Genomic DNA, 26,240 nt, shown 5'->3' with positions numbered 1-26,240 from the left:
TTTCTGGTTCCGCGAAGCATTTTCGAGCAACTTTACCGTTTGCATTGGTACCATGCTCTTGAAGGACTTGGTCAACACGAACCTTCAACTTTTCGTAAATTCTATTTCGTACAATTTAGATATACAATTATATTTCTGAAGAAACATTGTAAATTTGAGTTTTCTAACACAGTTATTCATTAAAATATCTAATAGCAATCAATTTCGGACTTCATGTGGAAAACCCAATCGTATGTGCATGCTAACTAAATTACTCAAAACGATGGTATGTGTGTTTTTACATAAATATCTATGAGTAAATGATAGTTATTAACATTTAAACGATTGGTCAAACTTGGAAGGTACAACCTTAAGGACACATCAAATGCAACTAAGTGACAGACTCGTCCAATTGTTTGGATTTTTATTTAAAATTGAAAATTGTATTGCGTCACTTAAAAAAGTAATAAGCCTTGCTGTGTAAGGTCTGAAAAAAGTAAAGTTTTTTTGTTGAAATTTCCAGTGCGATAACGTGGCCTTATTATTCTAATTACGTCTTGCAATTTTCATTAGAAAGTAATATCTCGTATCCTTTATTTAGTTACACACGAAAGATACACATTAACTACAGTCACTGCATGTGCTACGGACTAGCGAAAAGAAGAGTTTTTCAATTTATATTTCACCTTTAATATTAGCATTAATCGTTCATGTTTGCAAAGGAAGTCTGTATGATATGTGGATAAGATTTTCAAAAGCTTTTAATTCAGCATGTGGAAGACCAAGGCCAAGCTCCGTAAATGATTCATCAATGGGATAAATCGGTTGATGCATCTTTATCGAATTGAGAATTAGTGCAAAAGCAAATATTGCATCTACATGTAGCTTTGTTTCCTACGATTGCGTTTACACATTTTCCGTCTAGTAATATAACAAAAACTTGAAATGACACTTCTGCTTCTTGTCTATTATCTAACTGAAATGCATATGATGTAAGTGTGGATATTTCTCGGTTACTCTCTAAGTATAGACTCCAGCGTTTTCTTCTCTAATGCAATTCGTACTGGTCTACAGAATCTATAACTCTGTGGGCTCGGATTCTTTCATGTGCAATTAGCTGTAACAAAATAATTTAGTATTTATATTACCAAAATAATTTCTACGATAATTCCTAAATTTTATGCTGAGACAACGGTTTTTATTGACCAAGCATCATAATATATTAAGGGCGCCCGATGATTAGACGTTGCCCTCACTTAAAATAGTATAAAACATACATTCGAAGAGATCAAATGACAAAGTGATAAGGCAGATATTAAGATACGAGTATAGTTTTGAAGACCCAAGAAATTCTTTTCGTACAAAATTTTTTGCATTGTTTACGCAGACATTATCGATTATATAAAATTTACTACTTGTGTAGGAATATTTATATTTCCAACTAAAATTACTCTAAATAAGGCCTTCTTTAAATCATGAAATTTGTTATGACACATTTTTCATTGTGCAAACGATACAAACGATAAACAGTCAATTTGCTTACCATTAGATCTACTTTGTAGTTGAACAATGAGCATACTAGAAACAAACCAAGATTGCAGAGGATCTTGATTAATTACATTTGAATCGGTATAGCTTTGCTGTGGGTTACAATGACCAGCAGAGCTATTAAACCCAAGTGTCACAGTTAGCTGCAAGTGTTGTAAGTCCTGTTTGCTCCAAGAAGTTGCTACTGCAGAACATAGTTGTTGCACTGTTTTATTTAAAATATTCTGGAGAGAAACGCGAATTTCAACTTCTGTATGTACATCATAGGGTAATACGAGGCAATTCTTCATCTCTTTTTGTATCATAGAGTAAGAAGGGTAAATATTACATTTTCTGATACGCAAATCCCTGACTAGAGCTACATACGACTTCTCACTAAAATCATGTTCGCAGTAAAACGCAAGAGCCGATTTAGGAGAATGCCTGTATTCAGCAATTTCAGTACTTGGCTGCACAGCATGATCTTTAACTTCCATCTCTTCTATATAGTAATCTGTTCTACTCATTTCTTCATGAGTATCATTTTTAGCAAGATGAATTTGGCATAACTTTACAACTAATTTTAACAATTCGATATTATATTTGACATAATCTAACACTTCGTAGGCTCGCCTTTATAATGTGCTCGAACTGGCCTTTTCTATTTTGATACGTGGTCGTCCTCCTTTACCAGTACCCTTCTTCGCTGTAGGGGGACGTCCTTTTAAAACTTTTTTCTGTCTACTTTTTTGGTTAGTTGGGTAGCTTGGCATTCTATTTGTAAGAGAAATTTGAAAGTTGCTCTACAATTATTGACGTATACGAAATGAAAGACAGTGATTTCATATAGGTAAAAAAAACAGCAATTGTGAACGCCCATTCAGTATGACATATAAAGTTAATGTACCGACTAATTTACAGACTATCTCACTTCGGTATATGTTAATTAATAATCAATTTTCATGTTATTTACGTTAATAACAATATTAATTGAATACAAATTAAGAGAACACAGTTTCAACTAAAAATCTTTATCGTAATATAATCTAATTCTTACATTTATTTTTCCCTCACTATACGCATGTCATCGAAATAAAGTTGTGCTTGCTTAGTTTTTCTAATTACCAGCTTTGTTTATAAGCTCATTTCATCACGTGAAAATAGCTGTTCAATAAATCATTGGAATGAAGTAGTCGGTGGATCAAAAAATGTAAATGATGTACTGAATTTTCTCAAACTATTTATGAACATTTAAGTTTTATTTCATAGGCATGAAACGTTACCTTTCGTTATACAATTAAAAGTGATTGCAATAAATTTTGTCCTGATTAATTTTATTTTATAAAGCATTTTTATTGAGCATTTGCAATTTTTTTCGTTAAAACACACATCAAACTGTTGATTAATAGAATTATTTATAGATCATTTAAGTTTTAAAAAAATCAACATCGATATAAGGAGTCGCAAGATATTTTGATGACATGCAGCTTTGACTTAAATCAACAAAAGTAAAAATTTCTTACATACTAATAGTACATACTGCAGCTAACATTAATGTAAGCTCAAACATTTCCAGTGCGAAGTCACACAAAGTACAAATCGTAATTACTAAAATGAAAATCTATAAACACATTTAACAGCGATTCTGTTTAGCTCATATTTTTTCTTATTCACAAAATATCGATGTGTAAGGAATACAAATGGAATCAAATAGAATATTGTTATTTAGTCTTTAAACTACAAATATTTGAAGTATACTTATGTTTATTTAAGTTATATACGTTTTCGTAAGCCCAAATTTGCACAAGTAAGGTTATGACGAGACTAATTGTCATTACAATTAATGTTTCACCAGGATAACGTCGCGGTTAAGGTTCTTTTTTACTTGTAACTGTAGCTTTATAACTTTAAGCATTAGAAAAATCAAAGAATGAATGTACTTTTCTGAATTTAATAGACGGATAAAAACGTTCACTCTTCATGCAATAAATTTGAATTGTCAAGTTTCCTACGATATTTTAAATAATTGTTGAACCTATCGGCAGCAACTGTATGTTACAAGCACCAAGAAACTACACAATACTTACTTGCCAATATTTACTAATCACTTATATTTACGATAAAAACTCTTCTACTTAGCAAACACATTACATAACTGTCCTACGGGAATACTTTTTTCTTCTTACGTTTGATAAAACAAAACCTTTTGAGAGTTCTCCAAATCTATTTGGCACGTATCCTAAAATTCTGCCATAAGTATGTGTAATACAGACAGTAGACTAGAGTTCACAAGTAGTTTTGAAGCAAAAAATATCAGCTTATCCCACTGTGTGACCTGTCGAGAGTACCTCCAGCTAGGAAGCTAGCACGCTCACCACTGAGCCATCGAAGCTCTATATATATATATATATATTCTTATGTTATACAGTTTTTTTGGGTCTATGCATACTAGTCGCCTTGCCCTACCCCTCGCCACCCCGTGACATCCCACTGTCCTATCACACAAATTTGCGTTAAATGCTACTCCTTTCTACGTGATCTGGAAAAAAAAAATTTAGTAAAAGCTGCCTTGCAGCATTTCTTATTGTTTTTCGCCACCCATCTGAGATGTATGCTAATAAAGAAAGATTTATGCCCTATAGTACGTAGACATTTTAAAAACGCCTATGATATTTGGGTCCAATAAGTCATTTGATAGAATTTGAGAGTTCGATTGTACATATGTAAAAGTCTTGGAAAAAAAATTTTAAGTATCGCTATATCTTTGATAGAATAGTTTTACATACCAGTGAATGACGCTAAAGGATGCTTATCACACAAAAGTTATTTATAGATATTATTCTTACTTATATTCGTTGTAGCGTAAAGATCTTAAAAAAATTTCAGATCGTTAAACTGTACTGTTTTTTGTACGTTAAATTTAAAAAAATTTCAATTCAACATGAAACATTACGGAAGAATCATACAAAGTTGTAATTATAAGGAAATAATCTGTAATAATTCTCTTATTTTTTTTATATGATAGACCACTATAAGATAAACTAATAAAATTTTCAAATCGATGCACAAGTAGTTAGTTTAATTAAATAGGAAAGAAGAGGTAGAGTATGCATAAATACTTGTATATAAGTAAGTTGAGAAAAAATTTGCACAAATAAACGTATTTTTCACTTCCTCCATTATAATATTTCAAGGCTCTTAACAGAGTCATCCTTAACAAAAGTCGTCCTCTAACAAAGTTGATTGTGTACTTCGTGGCTCTTGAAAGTATCAATAACAACCGAAGCGAGCTGCTAAGCCTGAATACATGAAGTCAGCAAGTGCTTGCTCCATAATATGTGAGACAAAGAATTTTTGACAAAAGCTTCAAGCAAGGCGCAATTCTTCGCGCAGATTTTTAGTCAGTAACCCGCTGTCACTAATTGAGTGAAGTACTTACTTACCAAAGTAATTTGCTAAAGAGTAACTTACTGTTCTTTTCTTTGTTTGTGTTCTTATACAAGTAATTTAAAATAAATCAACTCAAAACAAGTCAAAGGTAGCAAAGGTATTGAAAATGTTAACTTAATTCACCTCAAGCTGTCTACAACTTTAAGTTCTAAATTGAACGCAGGGTTAAATAGTAATCATAATTATTCAACATAACTTGTAGCAGATCGTAGTTCTTGTCTTTAGCTGTTTGTTTGTTTATTCTATTATGCTTTATTATTATTTTCTTAGGAACAATAAACACATGCCGAATGGGCATGTTAATGAATGACATGGAACACCCTATACAGTGAAGTGTGCGCGAACGTGTATATGCTGTGCCTTTGCGAAAAGCATAGTATATGCAGTATTTCGTCATAAATGAGAAATGAAAAAAATGATACATTGATGAATAAACGATAAAATGAACAAAAAAACAGTTTTACTGACATCAAAATAAAATAAAAACAATAAAATAACATTATGTATAAAATAATTGTAAAAGAATGAAGATTAGTAGTTTCTTAGACTAAAGATATAGATATACCCCCAAAGATTTGCAAACTGAAGCAGTTTATTAACTCCTACCTTGAATTTGCTTACCAAAGAGATAAGTTTTCTTAGTCCTGCTTCAATAGCGGACATTTTGAATCAAGGATCTGCTTAAAAACTAAAAAAATCCTTGTAAAGTAGTTTAAGAGTCAAAACAGAAGTAGTGTAAATTAAATAACTACCGTTTTATAAACTTATAAGACAATTTTTCGCCTCATTTCTAATCACAGAAAATATCCAAAAAATTTAAGATGAAATTAAAAATAATGTTTATGGTCGATACTTAAGTCTAACGGAAGCTGCCTAAAGATTACAAGGATTCCCAATTAGTGGTAAAAGTTACAAAGTATTTAATTTGGCAATTTATTTAGAAAATAAACAAAAACTTATTTTTGAAGAAAATAAAATTGAAAGACAACAGAAAAATGGCAAAGCTCACGCACAGCATGGTTTAAATGAAACAAAGTTGATGATTTTGCGAGATCAATAAAATATGTTAAGATTCGAAAGTATTATATTTACAGTAAGTAACTCAAAATTTGTCAAAAACGAAAAAATACAAGATTAAATACACCAATACGAAGATTAAACATAGTATCTCCTAAAGATCATGAAAGGTTTATTTAAAATTTATACTTAATAAAGTAAACGGATCAAGATTATCTAAGAATTTAAAAACATTGAATAAGATAATATATCCAACATTTAAGAATACTGCAATAGCAACGGGTTCAATAGAACACGATAGCCAAATGGATGATATTTTCAAAGAAGCCAGTATTGTTATGTAACCATATCAGTTACAATAATTTATTGCTTGGTTTCTAATTTCAGAAAACATCCAAAGAGAGAAAATTTGGAAAACATACAAAATCATTTTATGGAATATTTTATACACAATAATCAAAATCGTGCACTTTTTCATCTAAATGAAATTTTATAATTAGAAGACAAATTATGTGAAAATTTCAATTTACCCACACCAACAAAAATTGATATAAAAGAAAACGGTACCATAAAATAAATTGTTTTTTTTGTACTTAAATGTTTGATTTAATGAATAATGAACTGAATGAAGACTTAATCACGATTTTCATAATTATATGTAAAAAAACAGGTAAAAAATTGTTTTATTAATGGCCTAGAAGGTTCAAGAAAAACATTTCTATACAAAACGTTATTTTGTTATTTCGTTTCTCGTGAAAAAAAAGTTCTATCTATGGCATGGACTGGTATAGTATCAATATTACTTCCGAAAGGAATGACCAGTCATAGAACATTTCGTTTACCATTAGACAAAAAACAATGAAGAAAGTTTGTTCTTGGAATTTGAATCTGAAAAAAAAATTAAAGTAGATTTAATTATATGAGTCGAGGCTTCTATAAACCCAAAAAAAGCCTTAGAAATAGTTGAAAGAACATAACGTGATTTATGTGATGTAAATATCCATTTTGATGATTAATTAACTGTTTTCAAAATCAGGCAAGAAACTCCATAATTTTGGACGATATAATAATAAAAAACCTAACGATTACTATACAAAAAAAAATGCTGATTGTAATCCTAGGAATCAATAAGAATGTCGAAGCAGAGGTTAAAATGATAATAGGTACTTCCAAAATAATAATTATAACCCACAGAGTCTTTAACCTACTTATAAAAATCAGAGTTTTTAAAATCAGTACTAACCAGGAGATGACCGTTTGTGACATTATTTAAGCTTTTAGGCGTCTTACCCCAATCGTTGTTTGAAGATGAAAGTCCAAAGATGAAATTCAAGCCCTGCACTGAATGTTTCAGCACAAGTCATGAAAACAACACAACAGAATCGAAACCGTCCACATCGGTACATGACAGGGACTTGACGGAGACGATGAGCCTACAAGCATAAGGTTGTCTGTCCCGGAAGTAAAAAATTGCTTTCTCACATTTATGCTCGATAATGGTTCTACCACAAACTTGATTACATAAGATCGGTTGCGCCTATATTCAAGTGTAGAAACTAGTTAAATTATTAATCTCACCGGAATTACACCTTACCCAGATTTAACTAAAGAAACAGCGTATACAACTATACAAGCAAAACCCACAATTTTTTTTGCTATCCCTAACTGTTTTTCCAATAAAAATGGCGGTCTGTTAGGTCAAAACTTTTGTAAAGGATGACGAGCTACATCATCGTATGATCATGATGCTATAGTATCAGATGATGACGTAATGAGTCCCATTTCTTTTTCAAAATATTTGAAGAAATAGAGCAATTAGAAAGGAATGAAAAAAAAAAACAGATGGCAATAAAACTGAAGAAACAAGCACAGGAAGATAAAATTTTAGCTACTACCCTTAATACTAACAAAGACACAGAGTGTCTTAGGAATAAAATTGACCAACAAAAATTTTATGACGAATACATCGTAGGCCGACCCAAAAAGTCAAATATACCTAAATAAGAAAAATTTCGAGACATTAAAACCGATATTCATTTTCGAGATGAATATGACAAATTGATTCTATCAGAGAGGGATCATAATTTTATGAAATCTGCTGATAATAAAATTAATGAAAGTGGCATATACAACAAAAATAATAAATTAGACGACCAATATATACTCCAAACCTGATGTCCGTTAACAAAGTAAAAATACTTTTAGTGTGGAATAACATTTCCCTAATAAGGAACAAAAAGAAATTAATAAATTAAGTCAATATACGATACAGAAGCGGACACATCAAATAGTAAGAATTAATTAAATAAATACCATGTCAATTGAAGGACACTAACTTTTTGTAAAAGTAGGACATGATGATGTGTATCAAAGGGAAGGAATAGTAAGAAATGAGAACTGCCAATGTAATGTTATGACAATAAACACTAAAGACGATGGTGTTACTATTAAGGAGTTTTGGGAGAAAAGTTCAAAATGGAGAAACGTGCCAAAAAAAATATGTCTTGAATTTGAGCATATTAGAAGTGCCCATAAATTTTTTCAGATTTTTCACCAGGGGAGATTTTCGAGAAAAAAATTATGAAATACTGACAGTTTAACACGGTCTCTTATGAGAGAGCAAGGTTAGGTTTACCTTTTAATTGAAATTAAGGTGTATTCTAAATGTGTTGGAATTGAAAATAAACGTTTTCATAGATACCTTGGTACAAAAGGAAGATACTCGACAAAAAAAATCAAGCCTTGCCAGGCACTTTTCAAAAATGTAATCAGTTACAGTCGTACAGTTTCAAGTTTTTAGAGTGCAAGAGGAGACGCACGATAAAGGGGGCCTAGCTGCGCGGGCAGGGGGGACACCCCGTTTCTCGCCTCCCTGAATAAAACTCCCAAACCTCCTTAAAGTAGATCCAAGAAAAGTTATACCTTTCGAATACACTGCATCTGACTTTCACCCTGATACAAGTAGCAAAAATGAGAGACCAATAATTAAAAACAAACAAGATAGAATAAAAGAGCTTAAGACTTGTTCATCTCAGTAAATTTAAAATAGAAAAACAAGACTGAGTTTATCGACTGATTTCTAAATTCCCAGATATCTTATTGTTATCGGGAGAATCTTTACCCTGTACCAATCTCGTTGCATACGAAACTCTGACTGAAAATAACATGCCGATTAATGTCACCCACCGGTACATATAAAAGTTTCAAAAGAACACGTAGCAGAAAAACTTGATGACGAAATAATTCAGCCTTCGTCATCACAGCATAATTAAGGTCTGGATTATTACCAGAAAACTGATAGCCATAGAAATTCAAGACGGGGGGTAGTAATTGATTTCCGAAAATTTGATAAAAGAAATGCGTATCTATTTGCTTTGAGCGCAATTCCGAAGTCGCTTCACCACTGGGCACTTGGAGAACGATTGGTCGTGATTAGAAAAGGACAGTACTATGAATTGATTTCCATAAGCTTGTAGGGAAGCGACGTTTAAGGATTGGCCACCTGTCGAATGGAGCCGAAAGCTTGATTTCATAATAATTAAATTTTCTAATCACGACCAACCGTTCTTAAAGTGCCCAGTGGGGGCGTGATTTCAGAATTGTGCTCAAAGCGAATTGCCTACTTACAGATTTTATGGACCAGTTGATAAGATACGTGTATTTTTCAGTTTTTAACTTGGCAAGAAGATTCCAAAAAATTTCTATGGCTGAATATAATAAGTATAAAACATCATTTACGACACCCCATGGACATTACCAATACAGACGAATGCCCAAAAATGCCCTTGCCACGTTCCAGCAACTAATGGATCTCATATTAAGAGGCTTGTTAAATGTAAAAAAGTTCGTGTAGTGAGATGAAATTATTATTTACGCAAAAGATTTAGTAGATCACAACCGTAGAGTTAGGATACTTTTCGACTTGGTGAGAACAGCGAATATAGTTCTCCAGCCAGATAAAGTTTAGTTTTTGCGAAAAAAAGTAATATTCCTTGGGCATACTGTAGGTCAACGAAAAATTTAACTAGATAAAAAAAAAAAAAAATAAGTCGTTCAGAAACTTCCCCAACAAAAAACTATGAAAAATATTAGACAATTCTTCAAAATACTGCGGATATTAAATTAAAGACTTTTCAAAAATAGCAGAGCCACTGTCAAAGTTATTAAAAAAGGACAAAAAATTTCAATGGACCGAAGTACAAGATAAGAGTTCTCAAATACTTAAAGACCAATTATATCAATAGTCTATATTACAACTTCCTAACTTTAGTAAATCATTAAAGTTACCAACAGATGCAATTTGGCTAAATTTTAAGCTTTTACTTTGTTTCATCCCAAGTTTACAGAGACATATCACACTATGAAATGCAATTCATTCGTCAAATCAATACGAGACCTAATGTGTGTGTACATAAGATCATCTGACAAGTGGAGCTTATACGTCAGTAATATGCATGTGTGTGTATTAGCTTCCAAGTGAATGTTTTATAATATAAAAATACATGTTTGTATTGAAATTGTACGTTATATGTTTGAATCCATAAATTGTATTCTATGTCAAAATTAATAATTTACTCACGCGATAATTGTCCATTTCTAATAATGTACACCAATTTAAAAATTGTAGTCAACGAATTATTTTAGTACATTCATTCACTTACCCATGTATTTGGTGTTACTTTTATTGTTCATGCGAGCTTGTATCGTCACGGATCCAAAAATCTTAATTGCACCTGTCAGAAAAATGCAATTGGTACAGTTGTACTGCCATTTTGTAATACATAAAATCATAACATAAAGCCTCATCGTGCAAGCCTACTGTTTTGCTGTTAACGCAGTTTGCAATAATATCGCTCATTGCTTGACCTAATTTAACCAGCCTCTTTCATTTACTCTGACGCTTCGAAAATTCATGATCGAGAGAAACCAGTGGTAGGTGGGTGCTTGGGTACTCAAGTATGCAGTTGTACTTCCATGAAATTACATGGCAAATAATCTAACCATGAGTGTAAAAATACCTTCTATGAAACAATATTGTGTATGAAGGTGGTGCAATTCTACTGAGAATAAGTATACCTACGTTGATTAGGTATGGTTTCAATTAATGTTTTAATATTTACTAAATTAACTATCAGAAACAATAATTTACGGCACAATACAGTATAAATAATATGGACGGCCCAGACGAAGAAAAGCTTAGCTCAGATTTTGCCTTTTAAAGTAACATAGAGAAATCTGAGCTAATCTTTTCTTCGTCCGGGCCATCGAATACAGGCTGGCCAGTGCAAGACTGTGCACTGTTAACTAATATTCCGATAATTTTAAAACAACTTTCTACTGCTTACACTGATTACATCTCTAATGTCACCACACCTGTCACATACGATCACACTCTTATTCCTAGTCCATATTAAATACATAAAATATTATTGTATCTTAAAATTTTTTTAATCATCCTGCAGTACTACTTATTTCAATAGGGTAGTATTACATGCTAAGAAATATCGCTTCAAGACGTTTATCACACAAAGGTTTTTTGGACAGAGATTATTTACGTCAAACATATTTTCGAAACAGTATAAAAATTACCCGAAAAAAATTTCAGATTGTACCCTTTTTTATAAGTTTAATTTTTAAAAATCGCAATTTAACATGTAACTTAACAGAAAAATCACGTAAAATTGCATTTATATGATCTGTAGAGATCTTTTTATCTCTTCGGTATAAAAAATTACTTTTAAATAAATATATTAAAATTTTAAATAGGTCCACAAATTGATTTTCAAATAAACTTAGAAAGGAGGGATCAAATATGTGTAAAAGAATGTACATGAGTATATTCACATGAGAAAAACGTTTGCTAACGTGCTGCATATATTTGCTCTCCTCGCACTGCTTTGAGCTTTTCCCCCGGTAACTATGTGAAAAACGCCGTAAAGTCAAAAAGCCACCCTAATCACAAATGGCAAAATTGTGAAAAAATAAAACGCAATAAAAATTAATTACTGTATTAATACAGTACAAAACATTTTTTTTCGGATTTTAAAAACTTTGAAAAAATATGAAAAATTGTATAAACAATTATTTATTCATTATAAAAGTAAGAAATTAATAATAAGTAAATAAATATATATTTTCAATACATAAGAAAGCTGCTCTGCTAAAATATAATAATTTGTAAGTTTCAAAAAAATTTTGAACTAGAAATATTAATTTATTAAATTGATTGCTTATCAATGTAATTTTAAATTAAATCAAATGAACAAGCATATGATAAATAAGAATTCACATGATAAATAAGTTACTAACGACACGATAAAATGCTGTATTGTATTTTCATAGTAGGGACCACTCGTAGCAGAGTGGGTATGAGCCTCGATTAGTGTGCAGGAGGTCAGAATTTTTATTATTTTTTTTTTTTTAATTGGATAAAAGAAAAAAAAAGAAAATTCACTAAATTCAAAATATGTGGTGTGGTGTTCTGCGCAGGAGACCGAAAGTACGTGAAGAGGAAAGGGCGGAGAGGGAGTAAGACACAAAATCCACTTCCGTCACACTTTTTCTCAAGGCCAGCAATCTGAAATCGTTGGTTTACTCACACGCATATCGCACCTACAGAAGTATAACTTCAAAAATCACTATTTTTACATGTGATTCCTGTCCTTTAAGGTACTATATAACACTACAAAACGCCATATGTATATTTTAAAACAAGTTGCTAACACATTAACTTCAGGACAAAATTTTACCTTCGACAGATAGCTGATACAATTATCAACTTTTTTTAGAACGAAGGCTACCTTAGATTATCCTATTTGTTTCCACGAAGATCTGATTGGCGTTGGCATCTTGCATAATCTTTCAAGGCTTCAAGCACATCTAACGTAATTTCTCCAAAAATATTTATAATCGTAGTCCAGGATGTACAGAACCTAGCACAATATATAATATACAATATATAAAACCTATAATTTGTAGTACTAATGAAGAATCTTTATGCTAGCAAAGTAAGCACTTTAAGCAAATTAGATGTTTTGCATCAAGGAAACATGGTACTATTACACTTGCCACTCGTAGATCGAACTCTTTATGATCTATAAAGACTACTGTCACGGTGAGACACTGTGAGGCCACCACCAGTAGTGTAGGTAAGTAGGTAACAGATGCAAAAAGTTAAAAGGAATAGATAGGAAAGGGTTTAGAAAAAAAGAGGGGAAAAGAAGAAACGGCTAAGAGAGCGGCTGATTAGCTTGGGCCTGCAAGCAGGCCTGAGGCTTTTCTCTGCGATTTTGTTTTTTCGTTGTTGTTTCGATTGCGATTTTTGCAACACTCGTGTTAATTGGCGCGACATTCAGGTGCAGTACTGGGTCTAGTCTCTTTGTTCCTGGCCTTGCTGAAAGATCAGGTGACGTCAGGCTCAAGGTCAGCAAGGTGATGAGCCAATAGCAGCAGTTCTACATCTTGGTCAGTAAGGACGTCTGCTGACTCGAAATAGTGCTCTCTGATAACGCCACAGCTACCAGGGGAGAGAGCGTCTTAAAAACAGCATCTTCACACTAATGACACTGTATATACGTGCCAGCCGGTAGATTGTTGTAGAGGGCAGCGGCCCTTGTTAACCCACGTGCATCAGCCTGTACCGCAATTTTTTCGCTGCGATCACGCCAAGCATCCACCATCAACGTTCTTACACACACACACATACAGACACACACGCGCGCGCGCGAGTGACCTTTTGTGTTTTCTATCTTTCTTTGAAAATATTACTTGTTTGTGTAAAATTACTATCTAGTGCTTCCATTAAGTTGGTTCCTTTTCCCCTTATACAGCGTGTTACGGTTGTCACAAGGAGCAACGACAACGGTCGCTACGACACTCGGTCCCAGCGATTTCCGACAGACGAGACCTAAGCATTAGATTATAGGTGGTGTCGCCAAGGATATCCGAGAAACACCGGCCTGGTCAAAGTGAAGAGATGCTGCCTCGTCTATTTGCATCGTACGCGCACTCCATAACACTACATCTAGTCATGATACCTTAACCCGGACAAAATGGATTTCCCTACATAAAACCATCGCATCCTTACTTAGCAATAGCGATAGACCATACTTCGCAACAACGATTAAACTAAGTTATGTTTAATTACATGTGATAAAACAGTATAAGATTCTATATGCTTAGCTTTAGAACAATAAACAGAACCCTATTCTATGAGCGAACGTGAAATTCTTATGCTATCATGATCTGAAGCAGAATAGAAGTATTTGAGCACTGTGAAATTATATTTACACCAAAAATGAAAAATTAATGTATTTACGTACCAGCTGATAATGTATGGTTATTTTCGACACTTAATGAAGGATAGTTAAGCATTCTCTGTCCTAATAAAATGGTTTAAAAAAAAAGTAAAAGGTATAGGTCTTTTACGAATAAAGGATAAGTGTACGGAAAAACCACACAAACTAACCTTACCAAGTGAACAGAAGATCATCACTCAGATGCAATGTACCTATCAGGTAAAAGTGAACTTGAACTTTAATGTATTACATAAATCCTTAAAAGACTCCAGTGTCTTTAATGACACTCTAAACTTGATTTGAGAACTAAATTATAATTAACAAGCATGGATACATAAAAAAATAAATGTACAAGACATAATAAACCAAATGGAGAAAATACAAACCCACAAATTGGAGAAAAATCAAACTTCTCTTTCAATTTAAATACGTAATGTCAATAAAGCTGTTGTCATCAAAATTATAATAGCAATAACTATTAACACAGCAAGAAGTTGTTTTAAGACTGTTAAACGAAGTATCTCGGAAAAATTTGTAAAACACACTGTCACTCTACTGAATACAGAACACCGAGTATCTGTAAAATAAGAACCAAAAGAACACGAATCAACTGAACTCTGTGTCAAAATTGAGAAGAAATCAAAAATATCTAAATCATTTGAAACACGACTTATAATAAAGACACGAAGTTTGACACTTCCACGCTTTACACCCCAAAAGTTGGAAATAGAATTATAAATCGATAGTAATTTGATACTAATTTTCTTTCAGGCTCTAAAATGAACTTCGACAATAAAATAACACTAAAGGCTCAAGTCAACATAGATCATTTGTCACATAAAGTTATTGAACAATCATAGAATAAAGGAAACATCAAGGAAATGTACGTACTTTCGGATTGACATAATCGTACACATCGAACAATAACCACTACTTACGCTGGTTACTCATTTTTTAAAAAGCCGGATAAAATACTACATAAAGAAAAAAAAATTCAGACACTTTGAACTTTTAAGATGAAATTCACTCTTGCCAAACCAAAAAGATTTTTTTACCAACATCACCGAAGAACTGATAAAAATGATATACCAAACATTGATCTAGAAAGACTTATGTGTCTTCTGCCATGAAATATAGAAAAAAAGAAAAGTGAAAGAGATTTCTTTGACAATTTCTTTTGATTTAGAACACTGAAATATTGTTATATCGTTAGGGATTGAAGAAAAAGACTATTCCCAGGATGTATAAAATATTTGGATTTTAAAGGGGCTATTCGAGCATAACAAAACGATAAACCCAAAAATCGCACGAAATACGCCGAACCTATTATAAGGAGCGCAAAATACGAAATGAACATAGAATTAACTTACTCTGTCAACGAAAAGTTAAGTTAAGGACATATCAAACACATGTTATTATATACAAAAGACAACGATGTACACCAAATTCAGAAACAAGGCCGACTTTTGACAAAATCATCGCTTTACGAGACAAAATTAACAGTAGGAGAAAATGAACCCAATAATAGAACTCTAACAGTCAACAAGCTTCCTCCTACGTCAAAAAAAGACACAGTTTTAAGATTTAATTTCAAGCTTTATAAAAAATATGACCAAATTTATATTCAGTGCAATTATTAGCATCACGTAAAAAAAAGGAACAATATCTAATATCACACATCTAGATTTATAGTATTTTAAAATATTAATTTTTATGTAAATACTTTAAATATTTAAATGAGTAATGAACGCTCAAGTTTTAAAGTAATAGATTTAGTTCAAAACAATTTATATAAAATCACCATGTTTTCCGAGGCAAAAACCCAAGCACAACTTTTATTCACTAACATGTACAGAATAAACTTGAACGGCATGTCTTACACATTAAACTCACACTTATTTAATCAAGCACATAAAATGGGCATTAATTACACTTAGAGAAATACAATTATTATAAACAATCAAAACCAAAAAATTGTCAAAGCAATGGCTACTGGACGCCAACTTAGCATATTATTGCGGGGAAGTTACAGCCAACTAATGCTAAAAGAAATTCTTAAAAGCTACGGAGTAGTTCAGTCAATAGAACAGGAACCTTGTGCTATGGGTTACTCGAGCAACGAGGCGATCTTAAGTTGACTTAAAGAGACCGAAAAAGCAGCAAAGTAACTTCGAATAGTGCCATAAATTGACCACAACTGTAGAAGCCCCTGCAGATAGTCATTAAGAAGAAACTGCTCTAACATTACGATTTGTAAGAGCAAATCATAAAGGATAGACGATAAGTGTGATTATTAAGAAAACCTGACAGTGTCAATTATATTTTTAAATTCTTTTATATTCGATGGAGGATATCTATTTTCAAACCAAAAAACAAAAACGAGAAGATGTTATTCCCGTTCATGTAACATAAGAAAATTCTAAATGGGCAGAAGACATACGAAGCACAATAGTATTTTGCATGACTCAGCAACCTAAAGATTTGAAGATAGAAAAATTAGAAAACACGAATACTAATACGTATACGGAGAACGAAAACAGATTGATGTAACCTGTGATGAATAATTGTTAAAAAATGTTTGATTTTATAGCATTAATATGTTTACTAAGGATTATTTCTGATAGATATCCACATAAAAGGTAAAAATAGTTCCAAAAAGGAAGGGATAAAAGTGAATACATTAAAAAAATATCTGAAGTATTTAATTTACCGTGATGCACTTCTTGCGTCAACTTAGACTATTTTTTTAAATGTATTTACCAAGGACGACGCGCCGATATTTTTAAAAATAAAAGACTGTTAAGTGATGACTTACATAAATAAATTTATTTTTCTCTTTCCTAATAGTAAAATTTTAAGGCTTTTTAAAGAGTCATCCTTAACAAAAGTTGTCTCCTAACAAAGCTGACTGTGTTCTTCGTGGCTCTCGGAAGTGTAAGTGACATTTGAAGCGAGCCACTAACACTAAATACATGGCAAATGCCAGCTCCATAATATGTAAGACAGAAGTTTCAACGAAAATTTTGAGCAAATCCCATTTCTTGGCACAGCATTTTAATTAAAAGCTCGCTGCCAATCATCGAGTGAAGTACTTAATTATTTCAGTTACTTGCTAAAGAGTGACTCACTGTTTCTTTCTTTCCTTAATCTTTTTGTAAGAGTAATTTGAAATAAATATACTCAAAACAAGTCAAAGAAAGTCAAAACTATTTGAACTATTAACCCAATTTACCCGAAGCTGCTAGAAGAAAGAAAGGTGCATTGACCCGCATATTTTTTTAAACTTTTCAACTTTTCTTTCCTATAAACAAACAAATAGTTTGACTGCTAGCTAGTCCCGCAGCCTGTAAAACAGCGTGAGACTGCAGCCCACAACCTCCAGTTCTACATTAAAGGCAGGGTTAAATGATAATCATAATCTTTCAACAAGGTGCATCCATAAAGACGAAAGTAATTGTCAGAGTTGCTGCATCTTTGCGCTCCTTTCACCTCTCTAAACATTTACATTGCTAACTGTTGGGAAGTCCTTGATTTAAAAAATCTCGTTAGTCTTGAACGACAGATTGTGAAAGAATAAAATGAAATAAAAATAACTTAATGTATTACTAAAACCTTGTATGAATAAACCACAACTAGAAAAAAAAATTTTTAAACTTCTAGAAATTTTTCTGAAAAGTCCAAAAGAAAATAAAAAAATTGTATCAACAAACGTTCATTTATTTTTTCTAAGTAACAAATCAATAAGACTTGAGTAAATATTAATTAATATACAGAAAAGCTAAAAATTGTCCATTTTTAAATTTTAGAAAGAATGATTCAATGAAATATAAAAGAAAAATCAATAAAATGAATAACTTATTAATTGATATAATATATAATCAAACCTGACGAATTAATAAATAGTAAATAAATATAAAAATGAAAGATACGTTACGAACCCTGCTATAAATAAAAGAAAAAGTTTTTATATGACAGGGATTGCTTGGAGCAGAGTGAGTGAGGTACTCGGCTAGTGAGCAAAAAAATCACTGGTTCCATTCTTAAGGAAAAAATTTTTTTTTTTCAGGAGAATTAAGTGTAAAATAAAGAATTGAAACTAAAAAAATCTTTTTGGTGGTGTGGTGTATGGTGGTGGGGTCAGCAAATTAAAATAAATAAATTACTTTAGTTACATAGTTTCTCAGGATTATTAATTTATAACAGTCAGTTTTGAAAATTATAAGTTTTAATAATCCATAAGTCATTTCGTGTATGCTTCTATTTTATACATTAAATGGAAAGATTACTTGTTTAAGTTAGAGTAGTGGAGGGTTGGCACGTGCAGCGAGCACGGGGCGGGCCCCTTGCAAAGTTTCGCTCAGACGAATCGGTTATTTAACCTACTGGGTACTATTTATAAAATTTACTTCTGTTACACATTTTCTTCAAGTCATTAGTCTGAAATCCAATTCCAATTCATACATATTTCTATTTCACATATTAAATGCACAAACTTTTTTTTAGGTTAAAGGAGTAGGTTGTTAGCACAGAGGGCGCATAGGGGTGGAGCCTTACAAATGTGTGCGGAATCTTTCACAATAACTGCGATTTTTTTACGCCCTGATTAAGATTTTTTCAATTTAAGGTACAGAAATTTTTTTTTTTTTTCAAGTTATGTAAGGTTCCAAATAATTAGAGACTCATGGGCCTATTTCTACAATCATTTATTAAAAACGTATGTTAATTTAAATGCATATTTTTTTTAATTTCAAAAGAGCGTTACAGTAATGACAGACCAGTCATTGCCGTAACGGTACTTTTTTGGCGATTGTAAAGCTCCGAGTACGAACTATTCAACGAAGTTCCGATTGTCACATCTGCACCGTAGACCTCTTCGTACGCTATAGTCATCTAGTAGATAATTTTAAATTCCTCCGAGATTAGGAGCATTATGGTAATGACCGCTGATTTTATCGTGAAAAACGCTCTTTATTTTTGACGACACTCCAAATAGCCACATTAAAATTTGGGTCTAAAAAAGTTTGACAGTGTTTTCGTACACTCTGATGAGTTAAGTAAAAACAATTAATTTTAAATGTCTAAAAATTATTGGTAGCGCGCAATTCAAAAGTGTCAAAAGCAGGCTTTACAAGTAAAACGTCCCATTCTTAAAAGCAAACATTTTTTAAAGGTTCTAAGCTATTAGATTAGGGGCTCAACACCTCAAACTTTGAGATAGTACATTGTAACAAAATTAAAAACTCAACGTCTAGGCACTAGAAGCCGTAAAAAATAAAAATTTTAAATGCTTTACTTTACGGTACTGACATTTGGGCCTGTTTTTTTTTAATCTTACGGAAACGTAAGAAATTGTTTCGACTTAATCGCGAAAAAATATTCAGGGAAAATTGATTTGCAGCATTTAAAAAAAATTCCAAATTAAAATAATTCAATCCATCCTTTTTTAACATAGGCTTCATGGAATATCGCAGTTTTTGTGAAATGACCCATACATACTAGTGGAGCTTCGTCTCTCTGCGCACTTCACGAACCAATCCACACAATAAATTTTAGTTAACGAAATGTCAATGTCATATTAATGCCCTGTTCCATTCATCTATTCAAATCATAAAATACATTTGTGACTACATACATAAAGGTCGTGCCAGAGCATGTATTAAAATAAAAAACTGAAAAGACGAAGACGAAGTAATATTTGACAAAGTAAATACTCATATTGACATGTAGGTACGATAGAAATAGCTTAAACATCGCAAGAATTTCCAATTTTAGGTAGAAGTCATAGAGTTTAAATTTAGCTCTTCACCTTGAAAACAAACGAAAACATGTATTTGAAGTTGAAATTATTACAAAAAAACTGCGAAACACCGTCAACATCTTGTCTTAAATTAAATTAACATGATGACTTTGCAAAATATACAAAGAATCTGAACAGTTGATAATACTGCATTTGCAATAATAAATTGAAAATTTTGGGAAATAAGCGAAAACGTAATAAACAATGCTATCATACGTAGATAAAGTATCGTATCTCCAAAAGATTGGGAAAGACATTATTAAAAACTTGTATTAAATGAAGTAACTGGTTCAACATCGTTCAAAGATATTGCATCAAATAAAGGAATACGATATTTAACGTTCAAAAATACTGCAATTACAATGAGTTTAATAGATAATCATGAAAAAATAGATGACATTTTTAAATAAGCAACCATTATTATGTTTCTACATTAATTAAGACAATTTTTTGCTTGGTTATTAATTTCGGAAAACATTTAAAGAGATAGATTAGCATGGCATCAATTTTTCTTTCAACGGGGATGACAAATCTTAGAACTTTGAGATTTTCTTTAGATGATAATATTACAGAAAATGCATTTGGAAATTCCAATTGGATATAAAAGAATTGAGATAAGTTAATTTAATTATTTAGGATGATGCTTCAATAATTCTAAAAAAACCATTGGAAATAGTAGGCGGCAGAACATTAAGAGATTCATGTTATACTAAAAAATATTTTGGGAATCAATTGTTTATTTTAGGAGGCCATTTTTATCAAATTCTCCCTGCAATAGGAAACAGTAACAGAAAAAGTATAATCACAAGAACTATTAAATCTTCTTTTTAATTAAATTAATTTTAAATTTTTTAATTAGAAATGAAAATTTGTTCTCACGTTAAAAGATTTTCAAAATTATTATTGGAAATGGGGGAAGGGAAAGTCGACATAGAAACTTTTAATACTACGAAAAATAGGGGTATTGAATGATGTATGTTCTCACATATTTTCTGTCAACGATTGTTCAATGAACAGTGTTGTACTAATATCGCATAGCGAGTACACCTGATATTTAAATAATACAGTTCTTGAAAAATTACATGAAGGAATTAAAACTTACCATAGTATGGGTAACGCAACTTATAAAGGAGTTGATAAGTTAGAAGAAAAAATTCATACAAATTTTCTAGAGGGAAATTTAAAAAAATATTCGTAAAGGATTATCACCTATTCAACTAAACCCAAAAATTGGTATAATAGTGATGTTACTCAAAAATTTAAATATATCAGATGTGACTTTGTAATGGAACACGATTATTAAACACAAAATCATTAAAGTATAACATAGAAAGAGAAATATTAACGAAAAAAAAAATTGCAAATAGTCGTCATTCAAAAAAAAAATTTTAAGGCAGGAAACACATCAACATTACTTTTTATTTTGTATCGTTAGCAGTTTTCAATTATTATGGCATTTGCTATGAAAATAGACAAACCTCAAGGTCAAAATTTTGATATAAGCTTATTGTACGAGGCGTATGAGTTAGCACACACTAGGCTCGGATAGGGTGATTGGGAAGACACAATAAAACACAATAAAATTAAACAGCATAAAAATAACAACTTTTAATGTCACTCAAAGGCCAAGAAAACACAGTTAATATTCACAAAAATTGTAAAGGTCAAAATTATACAGGAGAAAATAAATACTGTCTATAGTCTTAAAGCAACGAACTATAGAAATATATAAAGGTGAAGAATGTAGAAAGAAAAGAGTCAAGTTGAATAACACAATATGTAAACACGCACTGGCCTTGAGCTCGCAAGAGAGTTTGAAAGTTACACGAAATAAATGTGAAAATGAAAGCACTGATAGAGTATAACTAATTGAAATATTGATTAACTATAAACCACTGTCTGTTAAAAAATGCACAATTACTGTCTGTGGAAATACACAAGAGTTTCACTGAGTCTTGCTGTTGATAATCACTGGTAGTTCGATGAGATTAACTATTTGAGCCGGTCTGCAAATTATGCAATAAGCAACTTAAACAAAGCACTAAGTGCACTGCACTGCACAACTGAGTTTTGTCCACTGTATTGCAAGAGTTAATCAGAAGATTTACACTAGCATTTAAGGTGATGTATGCACCTTTGAATGCTAGAGTTTGGCAACGTAAATTAAGAGAGTCTTTCTTCGACGAGAGCTGAGTATAATCTGGCGCTTACAGTATACAAAGCTTGCCACGTGAATACGCACACACACACCTGCAGCGCGCCAAGTCGACCAAGCGCACACGCACAGAGCGTTGAGCCGACAGAGACTACAAGTGTACACAATGTATACAAAAACCGGGCCTACTGTCGGTCGCTCTCATTTCCAACACTTATATTTAACAAAACCTTCACCCTTCAAGCACTCATGTTAGTACTTTGTTCCATAATGACGTGAATACTATATTTATTCAAGTAAAAAAAGAGAGAAATATAAAAATATTGTTTGGAAAGAAACGTTTACGTAATAAAATGTCTTTACTTTTGATTTATTTTATTATAAAAAATGTTTTAAACTGCAGTTGTAGAATTTAATATTTTTTTATTCATTTATAAAATTGAAAATCATTAACAATTATTTTATGACACGTATACGTTGAGGAAATAGGTAAGAGACGGACGGGTTCTTTAAATTAGGATGATAAATAATGTGGACGCTGTACTAATTTTTATATAAAAGCTTAAAAAATATGGTGCAATAGTAAACTCCTGATACATTTGTAGAAAATAACCATCTTTTTAGTTTGATTATCTAGTATTAAAAATATCTGAGTTATCTTTCTACGTAGAAAATAATTTTTGGTTATAAATTAGGAGAAAAACTAATCGTTGTTCCAAGAAAGTTACAAAAAGCTACGTTATCGAATTAAAATCATTAAAATTGCTGCTTATGCTTTAGCGTTAATTTTAACCTATAAATTTGTCGTACACAAAAAAGTATATACACTTTAAATTATTTTCCTAGTTTAAAATTTCAAAAGAGGAGTTCTTCATCTTTGTGGTAATGATACATCTGAATTTAATAGGTTGTTTACTTAACCTCTTTAAATTTGGGCGATTCTTCCACGATTCATATTATTAAACATTTATGTTATGTTTTTATTTGTGTATGCATCTGTATCATATCATATAAATACATTTAATAAATAATGTACGTTTTAATATTTTAAAATAATAGTTACACAAAAAAAGTTAAATGCACCGAGAACTCTATACTTATCAATATATCAAAACAATTTGACAATTATAAAATTACAATTTTAAATATGTTATTAATCAATATAATTATAAAAATAAAGATTAATATTTCATTTATTTGTAAATAAAGTTCTATTTGCCTCTTTGGCGGCGTAAAAATAGGTGAGAAGAATTATTTTTTTTAATTATGTATAAATTACTAGATAGAAAATAGGAATTATTAATATTTTGTACGTAGGGGGTTGTGGGGGGACAAAAAAATGGTGTGGGGGCTGCAGGGGGGACTAAGGATGGGCTGTGAGGGATTTCGCAAAAGTATTAGAAATGTCAAATTAATGGTGAAAATGGTCGAATTTTACGTTATTTGTTGGCAGGCTGTTGGAAAGCTATTCGCTGTGAGAGTGAAGGAAACCAGCACTTTAGTCGGCAATTTTTTGCAACGCTGGCTGGATAGTGAACAACATCTGCGATGCCAAATCTAGAAAAATATTCATGATAATATCATTTCTATGTAGATGAGCAAGTGTTATTAAAAGATGATGTGGGCAATCTTCTTGACTACAAAGAATATATGAAGTGATTTTAGTAGGTGTATAACATAAGCCCATAACAAAGTCGAGAAAAACAGTCTCGATGCTGCTACCAGAAAAAAACATGACATCAAATTTTAGATGTATGACTGCCCAAATGATACAAAAAGTAAGCTTGTTTGAATTTTTGCATGGCGTACGATATATAGATGCACTTAAATCACTTCACATATTATTTGTAGTCAAGAAGATTGCCCATTCATTTTTTAAGAACTTTTGCTCAACCATACATAAATTATATCAATATTAATAAATATATTTTCTAGATTTGGTATCGCAGAAGCCGTCTTTTATTTAGCCAGCGTTGCAAAAAATTACCGACTAGCGCTGGCTGTCGTCACTCTTACAGCAAATATGTGGTTTAAAAAAATCTCCGTCAGATTTCATGATTTTACGCTGGAAAATTTGGTACTGAGCTCCGGCATTGGCAGCTCTACCTGAGATATGCTTGTAGTCAATAAAATAGGAGGTATATATATACACATACATTAGTGTAGGTCTACCCCTGCACGCTCCACGTGCCAATCACCCACTCAAAAATTATGCTACAACTATAAAATTTTTTCTGAACAAAGTTTGCATTTTTATTTTACAAAACCTTGAAATACTGCCATTGATTGTTAAGCACGCAAAAAAATGTGAAAGTAAATGTGACCAGTTTAGAAGAACTACTGAATTTCTCGATAATACTCGGCAAGAGATGATCCGCGATGGAGGCTGAGGAAACATTAAGATGCTGCTTTTAGGGACAATTGAAGAGTAGAGTGGACTGCTTATTTAAGATATAGGTAATAAAGCTCACGCAGAAAAACAGTTCTGTTCTCTACTTCAATTTAATTTAAGGTAAGCCTACTCGAAACTAGAAATCTATCCTTTATATGTCTATTGAAATTCTTGAAATTTGTTTGTTAAGTGAGCACACCTTGTCTTCTTTTAACCTAGTTTGACGTTCTGGCAATGAATTAAATTATATTCTAATATATTAACCTACAAGGTTCCTTTTATTATGTTGTACATACGAATAAAATTAAGAACAAGAGAATGTTTGTGTTGTGAAGAAAAATAATATTGACTGACGCTGTACCAACAGAAAAAAAAATTGATATTATTAAAAGCAAAATAATATGCATTTTAAAAATATTTATAAAACAGCTAATAAATTTGGAATCCCTATTGATAATTGAATAGTTGTATGAGGTAACAAATTAAGAAAAAAAATTATCTGGCTCGTATAAGCATTCCGTACATTATAAACCATGACATAATTGGTGGTGGAGTTCTCAATAATTGGTTGGGTTGGTGGGAGGGCTAAGGGGTGGTAAAGAAGTTTTAGTGGGGATACAGATTTACATAAAATATAAAAAACAAACGTATGTTCCCTTATTTTGCATGTGGCCTTGTGAACTTATGATGGATCGAAGACTTGTTTATCTGTTCCACTTGAATTTCTACTTCAAATATAAAGGCACGCACGTAGGCATGTATTAGAAAGGACGTCATAACATATATACCTATATTGTATAGTTATAAAGGAGGGAATTTCCACAATACTCAGCCCCCCTGCGCTCCGCTCAACGCGGAACCCCCCCCCCCCCCCACAACCGTCCCACAAAATAAGGCAAAATACGATTACTACGTATAATATTTTAACCCAACAAGATGATAGCCGTAGGCCCACTGAACCACCCCGCAGTCACCCCACACAATTTTCAAAGCCTCCCTCGCAGCCCCCCTATAAAATAAGGGAAATTCGCGTTTTTTTCATGATACTGTGTCCAATATCCCTATTGTATTTTTTTTTATTTTTCTTTTTCTCAAAAGTCAGGAAAAATATTACTATATAAAACATTTAATTATTATTTAATTTCGAGTGGAAAAAATTTTTTATCTATGGCACGGACTAGTACAGCATCAATATTAATTCTAAAAGGAATGACCAATCATGGAACATTTCGTTTACCATTAGACTTAAAAAATGTAAAAAAATCGTTCTTAGAATTTGAATTAAAAAAAAAATAAGAAGTTGATTTAATTACATGGGACTAGGCTTCTATGATCCCAAAAAAGCCTTAGAAATAGTTAAAAGAACATTACGTGATTTATGTGGTACAACTATTCGTTTTAGTCATAAATTCGTTGTTTTAGAAAGCGATTTCAGACAGATTCTTCCAGTTTAAAAAAATAGTAATAGAAGCATAATTATACAAGACAGTATTTAATCATTACACCTTTGGTCATTGTTTCGTATTCTAAAACTCAATATCAATATTCATTCAATTGACTAAACATTTTAAAAATTATTGTAAGACATTGGAGAAGAAAAAATTGAATCATTTTAAGTACTAAATA

At 31.8% G+C, this 26,240-nt stretch overlaps 1 protein-coding gene across 3 annotated transcripts in view; it reads right to left on the bottom strand.

Moving 5' to 3' along the window:
* Pfdn2 (prefoldin 2) overlaps positions 1 to 26,240 on the bottom strand; it is a 96,118-nt gene that overhangs the window by 31,498 nt on the left and 38,380 nt on the right. Inside the window, exon 3 of one of the 3 annotated variants that reach the window (XM_089593894.1) lies at positions 10,647 to 10,706. The exons of the other annotated variants lie outside the window; for them this stretch is intronic. Within the exon in view, the coding sequence (XP_089450020.1) occupies positions 10,680 to 10,706 (27 nt within the window). The 3' untranslated portion in view covers positions 10,647 to 10,679. Of the gene's footprint in view, positions 1 to 10,646; positions 10,707 to 26,240 lie in introns of those variants that run through there. 3 annotated transcript variants of the gene reach the window in all.

Source organism: Copidosoma floridanum, unplaced genomic scaffold (assembly GCF_036245765.1).
Source record: "Copidosoma floridanum isolate Cflo_tuat_1 unplaced genomic scaffold, Cflo_Japanese_pri ptg000020l, whole genome shotgun sequence".
NCBI classification, from domain to species: Eukaryota; Metazoa; Arthropoda; class Insecta; order Hymenoptera; family Encyrtidae; genus Copidosoma; species Copidosoma floridanum.
Note: the sequence above shows the minus strand (reverse complement) of the source record. Positions and strands in the feature narration are given on the sequence as shown.